The 21,017-nt window shown below is 42.3% G+C and overlaps 1 protein-coding gene across 3 annotated transcripts in view; it reads right to left on the reverse strand.

Moving 5' to 3' along the window:
- Nucleotides 1-6,626: 6,626 nt before the first annotated feature.
- ZNF84 (zinc finger protein 84) overlaps nucleotides 6,627-21,017 on the reverse strand; it is a 59,601-nt gene continuing 45,210 nt past the window's right edge. For 2 of the 3 annotated variants that reach the window (XM_039222769.1, XM_039222771.1), the window contains exons 4-6: nucleotides 15,491-15,617; nucleotides 14,774-14,869; nucleotides 6,627-9,163 (exon numbers count right to left, since the gene is read on the reverse strand). In XM_039222769.1, coding sequence (XP_039078700.1) covers nucleotides 7,515-9,163; nucleotides 14,774-14,869; nucleotides 15,491-15,617 — 1,872 coding nt within the window. In that variant the 3' untranslated portion in view covers nucleotides 6,627-7,514. Of the gene's footprint in view, nucleotides 9,164-14,773; nucleotides 14,870-15,490; nucleotides 15,618-20,408; nucleotides 20,416-21,017 lie in introns of all 3 variants that reach the window. The other variant, XM_039222772.1, reaches the window with a different exon arrangement.

The following is a 21,017-nucleotide window of genomic DNA, read 5'->3' on the forward strand; positions in this document are numbered from 1 at the left end:
GGATCAGGCCCTGAAGAATGCATAAAGCCTAAGTAAAATGCATAAACAAGGAGTCTAGACTCCTTGTCACTTGCCTCAACTAATATTTAGTCCTAATGAGGGGATCCCTATGACCAACTAGCAGAGGAGGAAATAATTCAGATATGTCAGTACCATCTACAAAGGACAACTAATACATGCTTGCCCCTCATTTTGTGAAGACCCTAAAGGACAGTTCCAGGGAAACCTGCCCAGTGGTCAAAGCTATGAGCAGCACACAGGGGACCTAACACAGATGGAAGATGGCTGGAAGTATGGGTACACACTGATTTCTTGGCAGAGGTCACTCACTGGGCTGGCTGTTAGGATCCTGACAGGATCAAAGCCAACATCAGGGAAAAGGCAACATGGTTGAACGCTGGACTTTGGTAGTGAACATAACACAGGTTGGTTTTTATGTCTCACATTAATACTTAGAAAAGGCAGAGAAAGCAAACAGGCAGTGTGACTCATCTTGTGCAAATTAGTGAGCTTACGGTCCAATGACACATTTTAAGACAAAGAAGGTATAATAATGGGATTGCAATGGGGCGCCTGGGTGGCTCAGTTGGTTAAGTGTCCGACTTCAGCTCAGGTCAGGATCTCATGGTTCATGGGTTCAAGCCTCATGTCGGGCTCTGTGCTGACAGCTCAGAGCCTGGAGACTGTTTCAGATTCTGTATCTCCCTCTCTCTCTGACCCTCCCCTGCTCATGCTGTCTCTTCTCTCAGAAATAAATAAAAACATTAAAAAAAATTTTTTTAAATAATGGGATTGCAATCATGGTTAAGACCATGGAGTATTAGCATTATTTGCTTACCCAGAAACAGTGAGCCTGACAGATGGTGAAATGGCCTGATGATTTCTCTGCTTTACAGTATGTACTTGTGATCCAATTATTGCATCTATCCTCCAGGATATCTAGCTTCTACATTTTTTAAAACTTTTTTTTTTAAATTTAATTTTAGAGCATCAGAGTGGGGGAGAGGGACAGAGGGAGAGAGAGAAATAGAGAATCCCAAACAGGTCCCATGCTTAGCATGGACCCTGACGGGGGCTCAATCCCACCATCCTGCTATCATGACGGGCTAGAATCAAGATTTGGACGCTCAACCTATTGAGCCACCCAGGCACCCCTACATTTTTTATTATAGAGAAAAGACCTTCATAAGCTCTCCATCTGTTTTGGCCCTTAACATCCCATGACCAATTAACCACTTCTAAAGTTGCCTACAGGTCCAGCAATTCTGATTATTATCCTGACCCTGAGCTTCTCACAGTAACCGTGCCACCTTGTCTCTCAAAATTTAATTGTGCTACTAGGCCTGGTCCATCACAGAACCATGGAGTCTCTTTTGACATCAGGAGCCTCACTTTGGGCACCTCTGGCCCCTGGCACAGCAATGAGCACATTTTTACCGGGTGCCGGTGCTTCTCTCACGCTAATTTCTCAGTGCCCCCTTTGGAGGTCAAGAATGTCCTCTGGCCCCTCTCGGAGGGCAATATTGGGGGAACTGGTCAGTGGATTACTTGTGACAAACCTGTATTGACAATCATTGTTTTCTTAAATCCATATATTATTCCAAGGAGTTTCTGACACCCTATCGTTGTATTGGCCTCTGTCAAGTCCAACTTTCAGTTAATAAACTGAACAGAAACAAACATACTGACAGATCAATAAAACCAAAACCTTGTTCATTATAAAAGCTAACAAATAGGCAAACTTTTGCCAAGATGGAATGAGAATTAAAGAGAATTCACAAACGAATATAAATGAAAATTTCAACATAACTAGATACAGAAGAGATGCAAAGTTAATATCTATAATTTGATGTCAGTAAATGTAAATTACTAGAAAAACAGCCTACCAAAACTCGCTGAATAACACAGAAAGCAGTGTGATCCACATGCTATCTTCTGCAGTAAGTTGCTAACCACTCAAGGCTTGCTGCCCACCCCTGGAATACCTATGGGGGATCGGGGTTGCCAAACTGCTAGCCACCCTCGCTAATCCTGCCGGATGGGCATGATTTCACCGTTACCAGACTGTGTCCAGATAGTCTGGACCTCTTCAGACTGTATTATGGCAAACCTGGGGTAAACTGTGAATGTGTAATGTTGTCTGCTCTATGGTAATGCATTCTCCAGGAGTTGCTGGGCTTCTATAAAGCCTAAACTACTGAGGTAGACAGTGGTGTGACAGGAAGCCTACCAATATACTCTTTAGGTGTTTAGAATAGCACTAATCTTGGGGCGCCTGGGTGGCTTAGTTGGTTAAGCGTCCGACTTTCGCTTAGGTCATGATCTCGCGGTTCGTGGGTTCGAGCCCCGCGTCGGTCTCTGTGCTGGCTGCCAGCTCAGAGCCTGGAGCCTATTTCGGGGTCTGTGTCTCCCTCTCTCTCTGACCCCCCACCCCTGCTCACGCTGTCTCTCTCTCTCTCTCCTAGAAATAGTTTTTTTAGAATAGCACTAATCTCTGCCACACTTTCCCCCACACCCTCCCAACACCCTCCCCCAAGTGCAGTGTTGGTTTTTATTACTATCCTACCTGGGGAGTAAGTTCCAGAGCCTTCCATCTTGCCGTCCCCACTATGGTGGCCCTTAGCCAGTGTGGGGGTTATTCCAATTGCCAACAATGTCAATCTGTCCAACAGCACGGAGTCTCTCTCACTAGGGCTGATTTGGTTACTGCCATCGCTGAATGTCCAAAATCAGAGACCAGGGCTGAGCCCCCAGTACAGCAACATTCCCTGAAGAGACTAACTGGCACTTGGTGTCAAGTTCTCTATTTTGGCCCTGAAAAGGCCACTGTTTGTTCTCACAAGAAAAAAAAAATCCAGGTATGGGTTCTCTTTTTTGCCCACAGGGCCCCAGCCACCACTATCCAAAGGCTTACGAAATGGTTGAATAGTATGGGATCCCTCATAGAACACTGTATCAGACCAGAAGGAACCACTTTGCAGCAAAGGGGTGGGGGGTGCAAGAATAAGTCCAGTACAAAAGGACCATTTGATATATTATGTAACTCACTTGACGGTAGCTGCTGATACACTAGAGCAGAGGAACGGCCTAGGGAAGGCACAGCTGAAAGCCCCAGCTCAGAAGCAATGTTCTGTAGGGAAAGGGTGCCATCCTTCGAAATGCAGCTTATGAGTTAGATGAGACCTTTTGTGATGATGTGTCCCCAAAGCAGAAGACGCAGGTCCAGGTACATGTGGAAGCAGGGATGGCCTCACCTATGGCCACCATTACCAATGATTACCTCCAGGGTGCTTTGTGCTTCCCATACACACAACTCTGGGCTCTGCGGGGTTAGAAGTCTTGATCTGCAAAGAGAACACACTTTTCACCAGGAAACAGCAAGTTTCCTACTTAATTGCAAGCTCCAGGTATGATGTGGGCATTGTGCTCCTTGTGTCCAGAAGGGCAGAAGAGGAATCACTCTTTTTGCAGGGGTACTTGACGCATCACAAGGAGGATGCAGGGCTGATTATACAACAGGGTGAGGAGGAAGGAATGGATTCAGGTGATACGCTCAGGTGCTTCTTGCAACTTTCTTACCCACTTGTGATGGTAAATGCACAGATACAGCAACTAGGTCTGAAGAGGGCATGGCAACCATGGCTCAGACCTCTCAGGAAGGGGGTGAGCCACCAATGCCAGCAGAGGTGGTAACTGTGAAGAGGCCCCAGAATGGCTCACAGGTGAGAGACAACGACAGCATCAGTAGGGACCAGTTTGTTTCCTCAGGCTCTCCTCAGACAGACCTATAAGCTGGGAAAACTGAGCTTAGCAGTGGAAGGGATGGACTGTGGCCACCCAACCCTCTCCAGTGAAGGACTTGCTGTCCAGTAGCAGGGGGTGGTCAGCTCAATGTCTCCAGTTGCTGGCATCTGTGGAGTTGGCCTCAGCTAAATAGAGTGGATTCACCCAGGATGATCCCCTTCCCAGGGCAGCAGGCCTCTGGTGACAGAGCTCCTCGGGGCTCTGGAGACCCTCATGAGCAGCACTTCCTTCAGAGCTCCCTGCTGGTGTGGTCAGCATCTCAACAGCCGCAGCGCAGCCTGACTTCTGCCTCTGACCTGCCTTGTCCTATTTACTCTCCCATTGCCCTTAGCCCACAGTTGCTGATCTCAATAAACACCTTGCACTCCAAACTTCATCTCAGGCTCTGCTTCCAGAGAACCCGGCCTGCAGCATAGCCTAACCTCCTGTATTAGGAACATGTGGGTTGTAAGTAACAAAGGCAACTTGAAACAAGCATGAGAATTTATTAGAAGGGCATTTGGGATATCTCACAGAAGAATGCAACAATCAAGGCATGAAAAGGGCAGAGGTGAATCTGGACATTAGGACACGAACCAGGTCCTGGAACAAGCTTCCAGGCTTCACTCTTCTCCCTCACTGCAGACTATGTTTCCCTATGTGGCAGAAAGCAGCCAACGAGAGCAACCACATTCATAGATTACAGCCTCAGTTGCTAAAATATTATAGAATAACAAGATAGTCCCAGGTTTCCAAAAGGTTTCTAATGGAAAAGACAAGACATGCGATGATTATATTACCACATCGACAAACACGTGTGCAGCTTCATAAAGGATAGACAGGCATTAATAAGGAACATGGGATGGGCACTTCAGGGACAGGAGATTCATAAAAGGCATGAGACTGTAGAAATCTCAAGGAACTGCAAGTGGTTCAAGGAGGCCAAAAAGTACTGTGCAGGAGGAAAGATATTCAGAAACGATGGATAGGTTGGATTCGTATAGAAGTCCTCATTAAGTCCTGCTATTTCAACACGAAGTGTATAATCAGAATTGCATCTTAAAATAACCACTGTGTATAAATAACTACTGTGTGGAAAATGGACTAAAATAGAACAAAGGCAAAGTGCAAAAAATTGTACATACAGCTATCAGGGCCATGGTTGTGTTTCTCATCAGCACTTAGGCCAGACGAGGTGCTGAGCGTCTGGCAGCTTGTTGGTATCCTACCTGTAGACTCATGAGCCCAGCAGGGCTGACAACCTGAGCATATGCTGCTGGAACAAATGGCAAATGAGGGAAGCCTCAGGAACAGATCCCAAATGCCCACTGATCTATATTCTTCTATTGGTCCAGGTATTGCTGGATAAATTAGATATTCTTTTTTTTTTTTTTTTTTTTTTTTATTTCTAGGAGAGAGAGAGACAGCGTGAGCAGGGGAGGGTCAGAGAGAGAGGGAGTCACAGACTGAAACAGGCTCCAGGCTCTGAGCTGGCTGTCAGCACAGAGCCCGACGCGGGGCTCGAACCCACGAACCGTGAGATCATGACCAGAGCTGAAGTCGGACGCTCAACCGACTGAGCCCCCCAGGTACCTCGGAAGTTAGATACGTGTAAAACTACCATCCCAGTGCAGTGAATTACAAAATTACTCTCATTGAAGTCCCAATTTTTTAACACTGTTGTAAAATTGGTAATTACAGTAAAGAATACTGAGACTCAAAGGTACTGACAAAGCAACTTGTGCATGAGAAAAGTCTTGGTTTTTCCAAGTTTGGTATCGAGGTCAGGACTTTTCTGGATTCACCATCATACAAAGAATACTGTAGACTTTGTCAAGAACCATTATAGAGATCACTGCAAAGTTCACCTGAGCTAAGGGGTGGTTCACGCATTGTCAAAGCGAACCCTACAATGAAAGGTTCACAATGGGAACTGCCGTGTGCAGGGTACAGCTGGTGAAGGAAGGCAAAGCACTTCAAATGACGCAGATACTTCAAATGACGCAGCAGTGAAAGGCCTATTTCCTAATACCTGTCCAGTCATCACAGAAATATGCAGGAAGGTAAAACAGGCTTCCTTGAGAACATCAAAAATGTATTTCTCAGCACAAAAAATCTACACACTTTCTGAAACGGAGGCTCTTCAATAACTGGAAAACCTCCTAGTTTTTCCAAAAAATATGTTATGAAACACCGAAAACATAACAGCACACAGCATCATATTTCAACAGAGTAACTTTTTAAAAAAAATGTTTATTTATTATTGAGAGACAGAGAGACACAGAGCATGAGCAGGGGTGGGGCAGAGAGAGGGGGAGACAGAGACTCTGAAGCAGCTCCAGGCTCTGAGCTGTCAACACAGAGCCCAATGAGGCGCTTCAACTCACGGAGTGTGAGAACATGACCTGAGCTGAAGTCGAATGCTTAACTGACTGAGCTATCCAGGCGCCCTTCAACAGAATAACTTAAATATAGGCTGTACTTTGCACACAGCACGATGTACGTACACTAGATGCACAAAGGCACCAAACTGAATGAGAACAACACTTGGACAGCACTGCTGTCATTTAGCTTGAGTGCTGTGTGATAGAGTTCACACACCTTTCTTTTGCTCACTCAGTACATCATGAGTCACTATTGCGGTTTTGTGTCCCTGTCTTTGAATACTTACTAACCAGATTTTAGATAAGTTGTTTCTGATTCTCAGATTGCAGACTTTGTATATTGGCTTTTATAAAAAAAGAGAAACATTAGCAACCACAGACTCCTTTTATACGCCAACAAGCCAAAAGGAAAAAGAGATGCAGTGTTATTACTTAAGCTGCATACTTAGCAATAAGACATGTTATACCAATTACCATTTTAATCGTATCACTAAAACAGAAAAACCAGCGGCATGTGATTATGTCTTGACATCAGAAGCACAACTACATATGTGCATTTCATGCTCACAATTACATCATCATATGTGATTCCAAAATATGAGACACACTGTGTGACACAGGAAAGTAAACCATAAATACCACTGAGAAATGTCTTATTTAGATGTTTCAATGACTCAATTTATTCACATATTTTTAAAACTTCATATTTTAGAGTGAACAACTCAATCATTAGCATGGGTATTTTTAATAACCATGTCTATAAAAAAATGTATGGCTTCCCTTTACAGCCTTATTTCTAGGGGCACGTTTCCCATTTCTTTCAATCATTAGTTTTTACCCACAATATAATTCCCCTCCAAAACAATATGGTTGGATTACCTGCTGAAGACTGTCCCATAATTATTATTTTCACAGAGCTTCATTCCTCAGGGTATTTTCTTAATGCACAATAAGCTGTGAGTTCTTGATGAAAATATTACCTCACTTGCTGCATTCATGGGATTTTTTATTTGCTGGACCAGGGTTTACCCTAGTGGGCATATTTCCAATACCTGATGAGATATGGCCTCTGCAAGGCTTTCTGATGTTCGCAGAATTCGTCTTTGTTGTTAATTTCCTAGTGTATGTTTGCCAAGCTTTTAAAACCCACTGAATCTCATAGGCTCATTCTACTCCATGAGTTCTTATATAAGCATGTTAATCGGCTGAAAGCTTTCCCTACATAACCTCATTTAGAGTTCCTACCCTAAAAGATTACTCAGACCTATAATGTGATGTGACTATTTATTTGAAAGGCTTACCATAACTGCATTTTCTGAAGTACAAAGACTAATAGTAACTCTACTTCTACGATTTCTTTACTGTATGAGTTCTCTGGTGATTAATGAGCTGTGATTTCTGGGAGAAAGCTTTCCCACATTCATGGCATTGGTAAGGTTTCTCTCCTGTATGAATTCTCTGGTGATTAACAAGCTGTGACTTCTGAGAGAAGGCCTTCCTACATTCACTGCATCCATAGGGCTTCTCCCCAGTGTGTGTTCTCTGATGTGGTATGAGGTGTGACTTCCGAGAGAAGGCCTTTCCACATTCGTTGCATTCAAAGGGTTTCTCTCCTGTATGTGTTCTCTGATGATTGATGAGACTTGACTTCTCCCTGAAGGCTTTACCACATTCGCTGCATTCATAAGGTTTTTCTCCTGTGTGAGTTCTCTGATGTCTAATTAGCTCCGATTTCTCAAAGAACGCTTTCCTGCAAAGACTGCATTCGTATGGTTTCTCTCCTGTGTGGATTCTCTGGTGAGTATTGAGCTGTGACTTCTGGGAGAAGGCTTTTTCACAATCCCTGCACCCAAATGGTTTCTCTCCTGTATGAGTTCTCTGGTGAGTTGCAAGACTGGACTTCTCACCAAAAGCTTTCCCACATTCAGTGCATTCATAGGGCTTCTCTCCTGTATGAGTCCTCTGATGGTTAATGAGACTTGACCTCTCTCTGAATGCCTTCTGACATAAACTGCATTCATAGGGCTTCTCTCCAGTATGAATTGTCTGATGTCTAATGAGCTCTGATTTCTCAAAGAAGGCTTTTCTACAATCATTGCACCCATACGGTTTTGTTCCTGTGTGAGTCCTGTGATGCGTAACGAGTTGTGATTTCCTGCTGAAGGCTTTCCCACATTCTCTGCATTCAAAAGGTTTCTCTCCTGTATGAATTCTCTGATGATTAATAAGATTTGACTTCTCACTAAAGGCCCTTCCGCATTCGTTGCACCCATAAGGTTTCTCACCTGTGTGTGTCCTCCAGTGTGATATAAGATGGGACTTCCGGGAGAAGGCTTTCCCACATTCACCACATTCATAGGGTTTCTCTCCTGTGTGTGTCCTCTGATGGGATGTGAGCTGTGACTTTTGGGAGAAGGCTTTCCCACACTGGCTACAATTGTAAGGTTTCTCTCCTGTGTGAGTCCTGTGATGTGTAACAAACTGTGACTTCTGGGGAAAGGTTTTGCCACACTTACCACAGCCATAGGCTATCTCTCTTATGTGTCTGCTCTGATGTTTAATGAGACTTGATCTCTTAGTGAAGCGTTTCCTACATTCACTGCATTCATAGAGTTTCTCCCCTAGACGATTTCGGTGAAATATGATAATCTGTGACTTCTTAGCGCTAATTTTATCATATTTATCATATTCATAGTATTTTAACCAAGTATCCGCTTCCTCAGGCTTGGTATGGAGAAACAACTTATCAAATACACTTAAGCCATCTGGTTCTGTTTTTCCATAATCTGCTTTTGGAATAAGTAAATCTAAGTGATGTTTTAAAAATAATCCATCAACATTATCTTCACTGTTTGATTTCCTTAAAGGATCTAAGTTCATGCTCAGATTGAGTTTTTTCCCAAATGCATCACATTCATGATCCTGTTTCAGATTTCTAAGCTTCTCATGGCCATCCTGGTGCCAAGCCATGTGACCATTTCCTTGCAAGACATGTTCTACAAAGAAAGAAAAACCTATGAATACTTCTGTGGTTGTCTTTCCTGAATTAAAAAAACAAAAAACAAAAAACAAAAAAAAACTATGCTATTTAAGGGGATGAATGCTTGGGACCGTCATTTCCCAGTCCCAGGTATAAGGTCTATATTCTAGGTACTGGTGAAAAAAAGAAAATAAAATGTTATAAACAGGAATGAGATACAGGCAGTATATTAAGTCACCTCTGGTTGTGGTCAAATGTAAGTTTATACAATGGAGAGAGAATGTAAAAAATGTATCAAGAGCAATGAGGAAAAAAGAAGGGAGGCTGGAAGAAGCACTGATCCAATATTGTGAGAAACTCATTTCCTCAACACCTACTGAGTACACACACCATGCCCCAGGTGGAGCATGAGGCGCCAGAGACAGGAAGCAATAAGCCCGACCTTGTGCAACTTAATTCTAATGGAAAAGGAAACAAATAGAGAAAATCATTTTTACTTTTTCCCATTTTTAAATTTTCTGAAAGTTTTAAACTTACCAAATACATTTTCAGCATTATCACTAAGAGAGCCATTACATGGAGCACACCAGTTTTCATGTAACATGTTCAGGCACAAAACTTTACAATCCAGGTGTTCCTTCACTGAAAATATCCTAAGATACAAGTTCCCATTCTTAAATATTCTCAATTTGCCCTTTATTATATACCTCTATTGTCATTATTCTCACAACATAACCAGTTAATGCACTGTCATAAGTGTTCTTCATAAGGCTTATTTTTCACTAGTAATCAGTATTTGGAATTTTTCCTTGAGCTCTTACCCAAGGGTATGAAAGCCAATCAGTAATATGAAAAACTTTACTTAAACGTCAATCAAGAGTATAAATTTGAAGGAAACCCACTACTTACTGTTGGCCATATCTATTCGGGAGGTAGAGCCAACAAGATTTGCTGATGGATTTGACATGGAAGGGATAAGGGAAAGCAAGGAATCCAGAATGATCCCTAGAACTGGGGTCTGAGCAATTCTGTGGATTATGGTGTTAATTAGTGAGTTGGGAAGACTGAGGGAAAAAGAGGTCTGGGGATTAAAATCAAAAGTCTACCACAGAAATATTAGCTTTGAGATGTAGGTTAGGACTTTGAATAAAGTGTAATAGGAAGTGTGAGAACAGAAAATGAGTATTTATAATTAAACTTATGTTACTTTAAGTGTTATATTGTTAAACTAAGTACTCATTTGGAAATTGTATCTAACTTCCTCCAATTTTTAATTTTTTCCCATTAGAAAAATGGAGTTGCTTCATATTTGGTCATTTGCTGTATATCCCAAATACCCCAACTCTCCCCACCACTTTTCTCTACTGTAGTTTATTTATTTATTCTTAAGTTTTTGTTTTTTTTTTTCATTTTAGAGAGACAGCATGAGTGGTGGAGAGGGACAGAGAAAGAAAATCACAAGCAGACTTCATATGAGGCTCAATCTCATGACCTGAGCTGAAATCAAGAATCGGATGCTCAACTGACTGAGCAACCCAGGTGACCCTCTCTGCTGTAATTTAATCCATCAGCAAAATACCCTTCCAACTGGTTTCCCTGCTTCCCATTAATTTTCTTTTCTTTTTAATGTTTTATTTTTATTTTTTGAGAGAGAGAGAGAGAGAGCGCGAGCGAGCATGAGAAGGGAAGGGTCAGAGAGAGAGGGAGACAAAGAATCTGAAACAGGCTCCGGGCTCTGAGCTGCCGACACAGAGCCCAACACGGGGCTCGAACCCACAAAAGGTCAGATTATGACCTGAGCCGAAGTCCGTTAATTTTCCACTCTATGGTCAGGTTAAGCTTTTTAAAATGTAAATCAGGGGGCGCCTAGGTGGCTCAGTTGGCTGGGCATCTGACTTTGGCTCAGGTCATGATCTCATGGTTCATGGGTTTGAGTCCCATGTCGGGCTCTGTGCTGACAGCTCAGAGTCTGGAGCCTGCCTCATGGATTCTGTCTCCCTCTCTCTCTGCCCCTCTCCTGCTCACACTCTGTCTCTCTCTCTCTCAAAAATAAATAAAACATTTAAAAAATGTAAGTGAAATGTAAATCAGATAATTTTATTATTATTTAAATTATCTGAATCAATTTAAACTCCTTCCTATTGCTTTCAAGTTGATGTATGATCTAGTTCCCACACTCCCACACTCCCAACCTCTATCTCCCTGACACAAGGCCTTTCTTTTTGCTTCATAAAGTAACTAGGTCCCTTCCTGACTTAATATATTCATATTTATCATTCTTTTATTAATGTTTATTTGGAAAGAGAAAGAGAAAGTGCAAGGAGGGGAGGGGCAGAGAGAGGGAGAGAAAATCCCAAGCAGGCTCTGCACTATCTGTGCAGACTGACACAGAGCATGAACTCACAAACCATGAGATCATGACCTGAGCCAAAATCAAGAGTTGGATGCTTAAATGACTGAGCCACCCAGGCGCCCCCTTATTTGTCATTCCTTTAAGGAACACTTTCTGCCAATTCAGATAGTTTGCTCATTTCAGTCTTCATATCTAGAACTGGCTCCTCCACATAACCTGTTGTGAACCAAATGTTTGCATCCTTCCTTAAAATTTCTATGTTGAAGCCTTAACCTCCAGTGTGGCAGTATTTGGGAATGAGATCCCAAAGGAAGGAATTAAGGGTAAATGAGACCATAATGGTGGGCGCCTGATCCAAAAGGATTAGTATCCTTATCACAAACACCAGAGCACTCCTTGGCCCCTACTCTACCCACACGCATGAATGAGGAAAGGCCATTCGAGGGCAAAGCTACAAGGCAGCTGTCTAAAAACCAACTTCATCAGAACTCGATCACGCAGGCACCTTGAGCTTGGACTTCCAGCCTCCAGAACTGTGGGAATAACTTTCTGTGGTTTACCAGCCTGTGGTACTTTGTTATGGCAGCCTGAGGAGACTAACATACTCTCTACCATATTATTATCTACCCAATTTATTTCTATGATAGCACTTTCAGGATCTGGGTTTTATCCTGGTTATTTGAGAACTTGTTCACTTTTATCCTCCCGTGAGAAACTAAGCACCGTGTGGGCAAGGAATAGATCCCTAATGCTCACTATTATACCCACACCATTCAGCACAACACCTGAAAAATAATACGAAAAATCAACATATATTCCATTTTCTATGAACTGCTAAAGCTGTTGTGCAGGAAAGTTAGCTCCAGGCCTGACAGTGCCATGCAAAGACCCAACTACTTGCAAGATTGCTCTTGGCTGGCACTTGGGAACCTGGGTTTCTGGAGTGTTCCTACCATGCCCCAGGTGATAAAAGGGGCTCCCTGTGCCTGGACTGTGCACAAACAAGGTCGTTTATGCTGAGCACTTGGTCTCCTGAGAATCTGAAAATGCTGGTATGTGTTAGGCAGAGGTCCCCATGACCAGCCCCAGTAAAGCCGTGGGTGCTGGGTCTTTAGTGACCTTCCCTGGGCAGAAATACCACACACATTACTGCATTTTCATTGCTGGAGAAGTGAGCTCTGTGTGACCCTCATGGAGGGAGCAGCACAGGAAACCTTCACCTGGATTCCTCCAGACTCTGCTTGTGCCCTTTCCATGGTGATGCAGCTGTGTGTCATCATGTCACTCTAATACACTTTAGCCATTCCTACAACATCTGCGGTCCCAGTGACGCTCTGAGCATGGTGGTGTTCTTGGAGACTCAGACGTGCAGGCCTTGTGAATTTTGACTACTAACTTTGCACTCACTGCACTGCAGTAAAACATATATGTTCATTATTTAAATGCGGAGTTAAAAAAAAAAATTGGATGCAAACGTTTAACTTCTTAAGTAAATTCAATGCTTCTGGATGGTATTTTCTAGGTCTTTTACTTTTTAATCACATTAGTAATCACTCAAGTGGTAGCTATCAATGAGAGAGGGGCACATAAAAAAAACACAAGAGGTTTCTCAAACTAAAAACTTAAGTTCTAGAATTCTACATTTTAAAACCACGTATACACCACTTTACTGAATCAATTTTACTGGTAATGGATCCATAATACATGTCATTAGAAAAAAAATCCCCATGTGATCTAATGCACACCTGGCTAAAAACACCTGTATTAAAACAATGGGCTTGTGGAGAGATGTTTGTTGAATGAATACTGTCTAACACAGAGCCAGATATATAACTACAAGCCTGTGTCTGTGTGTGCACACAAAGCTCAGAGACCAACCAAGTAAAGAATATGACACAGACTTTAATCAGTCTGAAGAGGACTTTAGAAAAAAGGTGAGAACAACTGAGCTGGAGCAGTCAAGAAACATTCCATGTGTGTGAATGTGTATGTGAAAACAGAGTTTGTGCAGAAAGGACTAAGATAAAGCACAGCACAATCAAACAGATGCAGAGAAGAATAAATATTTCATCTGAAAACACTGAGAAATGTTCAAACGGAGTTGACCATGAATCTGAGGAAAGGGGTAAACAGAAGAGGCTGCACAGACTCCTACCATAGGGATCTGGGGAGAAGAGACAATGGGCTACAGCAAATGCTCTCATTGCCTCAGCTACATTCAGAGAGCACCAGCACCCTAAAAAGTCTGTGGGGCCCAGCCCAGGCACCCATATCTCTCTGCCCAAAACAATCCTTAAGCTGCAAGCGCATGCTTGGCCCGTGTGCAGGGATTCTGGGCATTCTGGAGATTTAACGCCCCTTGGAGCAATGCTCAAGCCCTGCGAGATGGGAGTTAGCGGAGACTGGCTTCCTGGTCCCTGAGGGGGGGTCCTAGCAGCCGCCACAGGTGAGCACCCTTCCATCACATGCACTGCCCTTCCCTCCCCGCCCCCACGTCACTGCCCTTCCTCCCACTGCAGTGCCACTCAGATATGTATCTCAGGGAGTCTAAAGTGAATCAATGTCACACGGCGGGTGAGTAGGGGTGTTTAACAGAGCACAAGAGTGCTGGTTGCTTTAGGAACTGAAATGCATGGTATCAGTTAAGAAAACTTATAAAAGGTGGTTAGAATCTAGACCTATCTAGAAATTTGGATAATTGGGAATGACACATCATGGGCCTAGTTTTAAGTGTGAGTTGAGGAGTTAAGTTAAAAAGAGAACTTCCAAAGGGCAAAAAACTTAACTTACAAAGAAAGATCATTCAATGTACTCCATGGTATCTAATCTACAGGAAAAGTACAACAGAACCTAATTTGTAAAAGGGAGGAAAAGGACCAAATGTTTGGGAAGAATGAGGAAGGACTTGTTCTCGGCTGTACAGAGGCTGAACAGAGTGGAATGGGCCCACAGGGTACTTCTCTGGGCATCAGAAACCCCACTGAGGGGAAAATGAAGCCTCCTGACTGTACAAGCAGACGTGTCTAACTGTAGGTGAGCAGAGGAAAGGAGATTAAACACATCAGAACAAGAAAGAAGTCAGAGTTCCAGACTTGACACAGGCCTAAATAAGCTGGAAGCAGAGAAGCCACGTCTAAGACACAGGGCAGCTACTGTCGGGTGCTCTGAAACACCCCACAGGGCCAGAGACTGTGAAAAGAGTTCTCTAACACACATTTCAGAGATGTCAACCCAATGACTAGCTGACACTGTACTTCTGGATCTCACACCCACCTGAACAGTCTGCACTTGGAGCTTCTCCATCTCCGACCCATGGTTCTTCTCCTTGCTCCAACTTGAAGATGACATCAGGTTTCATAACTTCATATCCTGTTCAGGGGAAAACACAGAAGCCTTGACCCCAACTGCTTAGGCTTTAGGACCTCTGAAGAATGAGAAAAGTTTGGCATTACGGTGACCCAGTGAAGTACCCGTCTGAATATGAACAGAGTAAATAATTCTCAATGCAATGGTCTCCCTGGTGGCTGATGATTCTAAAATCATTCCCTTCTATAATCCAAATCCAAAACCATGACAGGAGCTTCAAAGGCTCCTGAATCTGTCAGCCTGGGTTCGAATCCAGGCCCTTTCATTCACTAGCTGTCAACCCTTGGGAAAGTGGCTTAAAAGGACTGTTAATTGTACCTGCTACACAAAACTGCTCTGTAAATAAGGCAACACAGAAGCAGTAAGTGGAATATAGTCATTTCCTTGCATTAAGTGCCTACCCCCACTAACACGTTAAGTTTCGTTGAACGTATAAAGAAAATAAATCTTGGTTGCTGGAAGGTCAAGTTCAGATGCTTTCCCTAGTGTCACAGTGCAAGGAACTTTCAATCTCCTAAATTTAGGTTCAAAACCATTAAAAATTTTAGAACCCCCACAGCTCTCAGCAACTAAACAAGTAAGGTACTGGGCAAAGTCTGAGGCCCTCCAGGAAGTTCTTCTTACCCAGTGACACTAGGCTGCTATAGTTCTCCAGCATGACATCCTTGTACAAGTCCTTCTGGCTGGGGTCCAGGAGTTGCCATTCCTTCTGGGTGAAATCCACAGATAAATCCTCAAATGAGAATGCCTCCTGTAAGAGCATAATCCTGGTGAATCTGAAGCATTTATCACTCTGTGAGACATGAAAGAACTGGAAAGTGAGCACATTTCTCATCACAGCCAGTTACGGAAAATGACTTGGTCACTTTGCACTGTATCTCTGCAATAAAACACCATTATGCACTCTTCCATCCTTCCTTATATACAGTACATGAGAACTGGAATTGGAGAGTTTAAATCTCAACAGGGGGGTGGAGGGGGGACGTGTGAGTGGCTCAGTTAGTTGAGGGTCTGACTCTCAATTTCAGCTCAAGTCATGATCCTAGGGTAGTGAGATCAAGCCCCATGTCAGACTCCATGCTGAGCACAGAGTCTCTCTCCCTCGGTCCCCCTTCCGGTCATGCACATGCTCTCTTTCGCTCACTCCCAAAAAAAAAAAAAAAAAAAAAAAATCAAAGAGAAGTGGTACCAAAAAAAAGATAATAAAGCAATACCCTAAAAAACTGCGCAGTCTTGTAGGGGCTACAAATATATACACCTATTCATAAAATCAGCTGCTGTAGTAGCTGAGGCACCATGTGGGTCAAAGCAAGGACAGCTTCAATTTCAGGCTTTTTACAAGAGGTTAAGTCTGAGATGAGTTTTGAGAAATTAGCTGTGCTTTCCACAAAAAAGGGGGTGCAAACACATTCTGGGAGCCAACAGCTCCAATGAAACCCGAAAACCAGGAGACTCGAGGACGTACAAACAGTTCAGTAAGACACGATCATGGGGTGCAAAGCAGTGATTATATTAAGAGGCCACATGGGAGGCGGGGCAGACTGTGGTTAACAGAGATAGACACTTTCTCGTTCCCAACAGTTAGCCATGATTTCGTGGGATGGGAGTGATACAACCAAATCTAGGTTTTAGAAAGGTTTCTGGATTTAGGTCAACATGGACTTCCATCCATAGTGCCTGGGTGACTCTCCCAACTTTGGAGCATCCGACTTCAGCTCAGGTCATGATCTTGATGTTTGTGGGTTCAAGCCCCACGTCAGGAAGGTTTTAAATTGGGGAGTGGGGGGGTCAATCTCCTTAACATTTACACAATGAATTCAGATCTTTATTTCATATTGTGCAATTTCTGAGTGCACTGTCTGAATATCTGTTTCATCTAAGTTGTCAAATATACTTGCATAAATTTTCTAATTTCATTCTTTTTTAATAGCTTTTTTGAACTATGATCTCAGTAGGATCTATCTAATTTAACTATACACTTGAGTGATTTTTTGGTAATTTTATATTCCATTACTGTCATTACAGTCCCGTTTTAGAGGGTTTGCTTCAGCACAGAAGAATCTTGTCATTTTGCAGTCAATTCCTATTTCTATCCACAGCTAAGGAAACCACCAATTTGCTTCCTCTTATATACAGTTTCCATTTGGACATTTCCTATCAATGGATTTATATAATGTGCACTCTTTTGTGTCTAGCTTCTTTGCATTAGCATAGGTTTTTGAAGGCCATCAACATTTTAGGATATATTAGAAATTCATTATTTTTAGGGGCGCCTGGGTGGCTTAGTCGGTTAAGCGTCCGACTTTCGCTTAGGTCATGACCTCGCGGTTCGTGGGTTCGAGCCCCGCGTCGGGCTCTGTGCTGACTGCCAGCTCAGAGCCTGGAGCCTGTTTCAGTCTGTGACTCCCTCTCTCTCTGACCCTCCCCTGCTCACGCTGTCTCTCTCTCTCTCCTAGAAATAAATAAAACTTTAAAAAAAAAAAAAAAAAGAAATTCATTATTTTTATTGTAGACTAGTATTCCATTAAATGGATGTACCTCTTTTTGTCTCTTTACCACTTGATGGGCATATGGATTATTTACACTTCACAGTGGTTATAGGTGCTGCTCACAGGAGCAGCCATGGACAAGTTTCATATGAACATACGTTTTCATTTCTCTTGAGTATATACCTAAGAGTGTAATTGCTGGGTTATATGGCACAATTATGTTTAACTTTTTAAGAAACTGTCACAGTGTCATCATATCAGACCACATTGTATTTCTAGCAGTGTTTAGTTCCAGTTTCTCCACATCTTTTCCAATACTTATCATCTATCTTTTTGACGACTGTCATTATGGTAAATGTGAAGTGGTGTCTCATTGTGGTTTTAATTTGCATTTCCTTCATAACTAATGATGTTGGTCATTGTTTCATGTGCTTATTAGTACCCATTCCTATTGTCTTCTTTGATAAAATATACTAAAATATTCTACCTACTTTTTATTTTTATTTATTTTTGCCTTTTAATTTTTTTTAAGTAAGCTCTATGTCCAATCTGGGACTTGAACTCCTAACCCCGACATCAATACCTGAGCCAGTTAGGTGCCCCTACCTACTTTTTAACTTTTCTTAAAAATTTAATTTAGTTTTGGTGCACCTGGAAGGCTCAGTAAGGGTCTGACTTTGGCTCAGGTCATGATCTCACGGTTCATGCGTTCAAGCCCTGCGTCGGGCTCTGTGCTGACAGCTCACAATACGGAGCCTGCCTGGAATTCTGTGTCTCCCTCCCCCTCTGCCCCTCCCCTGCTTGCACTCTGTCTCTCAAAAATGAATGTTAAAAAAAAGTTTTTTAAAAAGATAAGCTGCAGTGTACAACCTCCAACTTTATCAATTAATGAACTTCTCATACTGTTACATTAAAATCCACTGTTTTATCTTGCTCTTTCAAATGGATAATTAGCCCATTAGAGACTTTATACCATCGTGCATTAGTCACGTGGGTAATATTGGTTTTTCTGAGTTAAAAATCTTCTCACACACACACACACACAAAAATGGCTTTACCAGCTAATTCTATAGACATTTAATGAAGAAATAATTCCTGTTTTACTAAACAATTACAAAACATGGAAGCAAGAACACAACCCTACACTTGATACAAGCATAACCTTGAGAACAAAACTCCGTAAGGATATTGCAAGAAAGGAAAAGCGAAGGCCAACTTACACATGAATATTGATGTCAAAATCCTAAATGACATGCTACCAAACTATACAGAGCAATATATAAAGAAGAAAATATATCAACACTGAACTGGAGGGGTGCCTGGGTGGCTTAGTCGGTTGAGCGTCCAGCTCTTCATTTTGACTCAGGTTATGATCTCACAGTTGTGAGAGTGGAGCCTGCTTGGGATTCTCTCTGCCCCACTCTGCTCACTCTCTCTCTCTCAAAATATATAAACAAAGTTAAAAAAAATTTAAGACTAGGTTGGAGTTACTCCTGGGTATATAATCAGTCTCTCCTCACAGTCCCGAGACAGCATTTCCTGCCCATGGATCCTATTCCTATGCTTTAAGAAAATCACCTTTTTGCACGGTGGGGGGGGGGGGGGGAGGACTGAGTTGGAGTTTATCCCAGAAATTCAAAATTCAAGGTTCACTTAACCTTTAAAAATTTTTTAATGTTTTATTTATTTCTGAGAGACAGAGAGAAACAGTGTGAGCAGGGGAGGGTCAGACAGAATCTGAAGCAGCCTCCAGGATCTGAGCTGTCAGCACAGAGCCTGACGCGGGGCTCGAACCCACGAGCTGTGAGATCATGACCTGAGCCAAAGTCGGACAGCCAACCAACTGAGCCACCCAGGCGCCCCTCATTTAATATTTTAAAAAAATGATTTTCACTACCGTAACAGATTAAAAAGAGATATATAATCACCTCAATGGATGCAGATAAAGAATATTTGCAAATTAAAAAAATATACACAAGAACTACAAACAACAGAAAAAATCTGAACAAATCTGTTAAAATGCTGATTTAAATTTTCATACAGAAGCACTGGATTTCATAAGAAAGGAATACAAAAATATGAAAAAGAACAAAACATACCAAAAACTGAAATGTAATCAACATTTGTTACAAGAAGTCTTCGCAGGGGCACCTGGCTGGCTTAGCCAGAGGACCATCCAACTCTTGACCTTAGGATCGCTGACTTCGGCCCCCACACTGGGCGTATAGCTTACTTTAAAACAAAACAAAGCAAAACAAAACAACAAGTCCTGGCAAACCAGGACTTTAGAATTTCTTTTTAACTAAGGAAAAAAAAAAAGGTATTGATGATATTTTTGTTACCATGGAAAATCTAATCATATCTAAAGAAAATTACTAGAATTAATAACAGGCTTAAGGGACTCTAGGTGGCTCAATGGATTAAGCGTCCAACTCAGTCTCAGCTCAGGTCATGATCTCATGGTTAGTGAGTTCAATCCCCACGTTGAGCTCTGCACTGACAGCATGGAGCCTGCTTGGGATTCTCAGTCTCCTTTTCCACCTCTCCCACTTGCACCATCTCTCTCTCCCTCTCAAAATAAATAAGTAAACTTTAAAAATAAATAAATAAACAGGTTTAAGAAGTTCCTGAATACAAAATCAATATGTAAAAGCCTACTATATTTCCATGTTTTGGCAAGAAAACTTTAAAAATTTTATATGCCATAAAATTTAAAATACCGCTTACCGTAGAAATGACTAAGTACAGGTTTGGGACAGAAAAAGTACAAGCTGAGCCTTGAAGTACTTTACCATGTGATACACCAATACTTCATTTAAGAAACAAAGAAGTGCTTAGAAGCAGGGTATCATTCTGCGGCCTCTAGTAAAACAGTCCATCAGGGCAACAATCATAAAGCAGCTGGAGTGGCAGGCAGACAAGCAGACAGGAAGAATATGTACCACCACCTCTGAAACACTTTTACTCAAAAAGTCACACTTAAGTCTGATCAAGCCTCCAGATCAAATCTGTGATGATGAAAATATGCTTTATCTGCACTAATTCATGGCTACTGAGTACCTGAAATGTGGCTAATATGACGAAAGGCCTGGATTTCGTGGTTTTAAATTTAAGCAGTCGTGTGTGGCCAATGGCCTGAGTACCTATCAACACAGCTAGAAATCTGCCCGTTTACAGGAGACACTGGCACACTGTGGGGATACACGGAGCAAAACGCAGACAGTGGGAAATCCACAGAATAAATAAAAGCCCTGGCCTCTTCAATCAAGAATGGGGCTAGGGGCACCTGGGTGGTTCAGTCGGTTAAGCGTCCGACTTCGGCTCAGGTCATGATCTCACGGTTTGTGAGACCCTCCCCTGCTCACGCTCTCTCTCTCTCTCAGAAATAAATAAAACATTAAAAAAAAAAAAGAATGGGGCTAGAAAAAAAAGAACCAATAGTTTAAGAGGACTTAAGAGACAGATCAACCAATGACACTGTACGAACTTTCCTGGATTCTGATTCAAACAAACTGCAAATGACTTGTGAATTTTAAGACACAACTGGAAATGTGACCACTGACTGGATTTGGTGATACTGAGAAGCTGCCTTAAATGGAGAGAAGATTCCAACTGCAGTGAATCTCACAAACAAAATGTTAAATGAAAGAAACAAGCACAAA

This window comes from Hyaena hyaena, unplaced genomic scaffold, assembly GCF_003009895.1.
Source record: "Hyaena hyaena isolate Hyena2069 unplaced genomic scaffold, ASM300989v1 scaffold_1186, whole genome shotgun sequence".
NCBI classification, from domain to species: domain Eukaryota; kingdom Metazoa; phylum Chordata; class Mammalia; order Carnivora; family Hyaenidae; genus Hyaena; species Hyaena hyaena.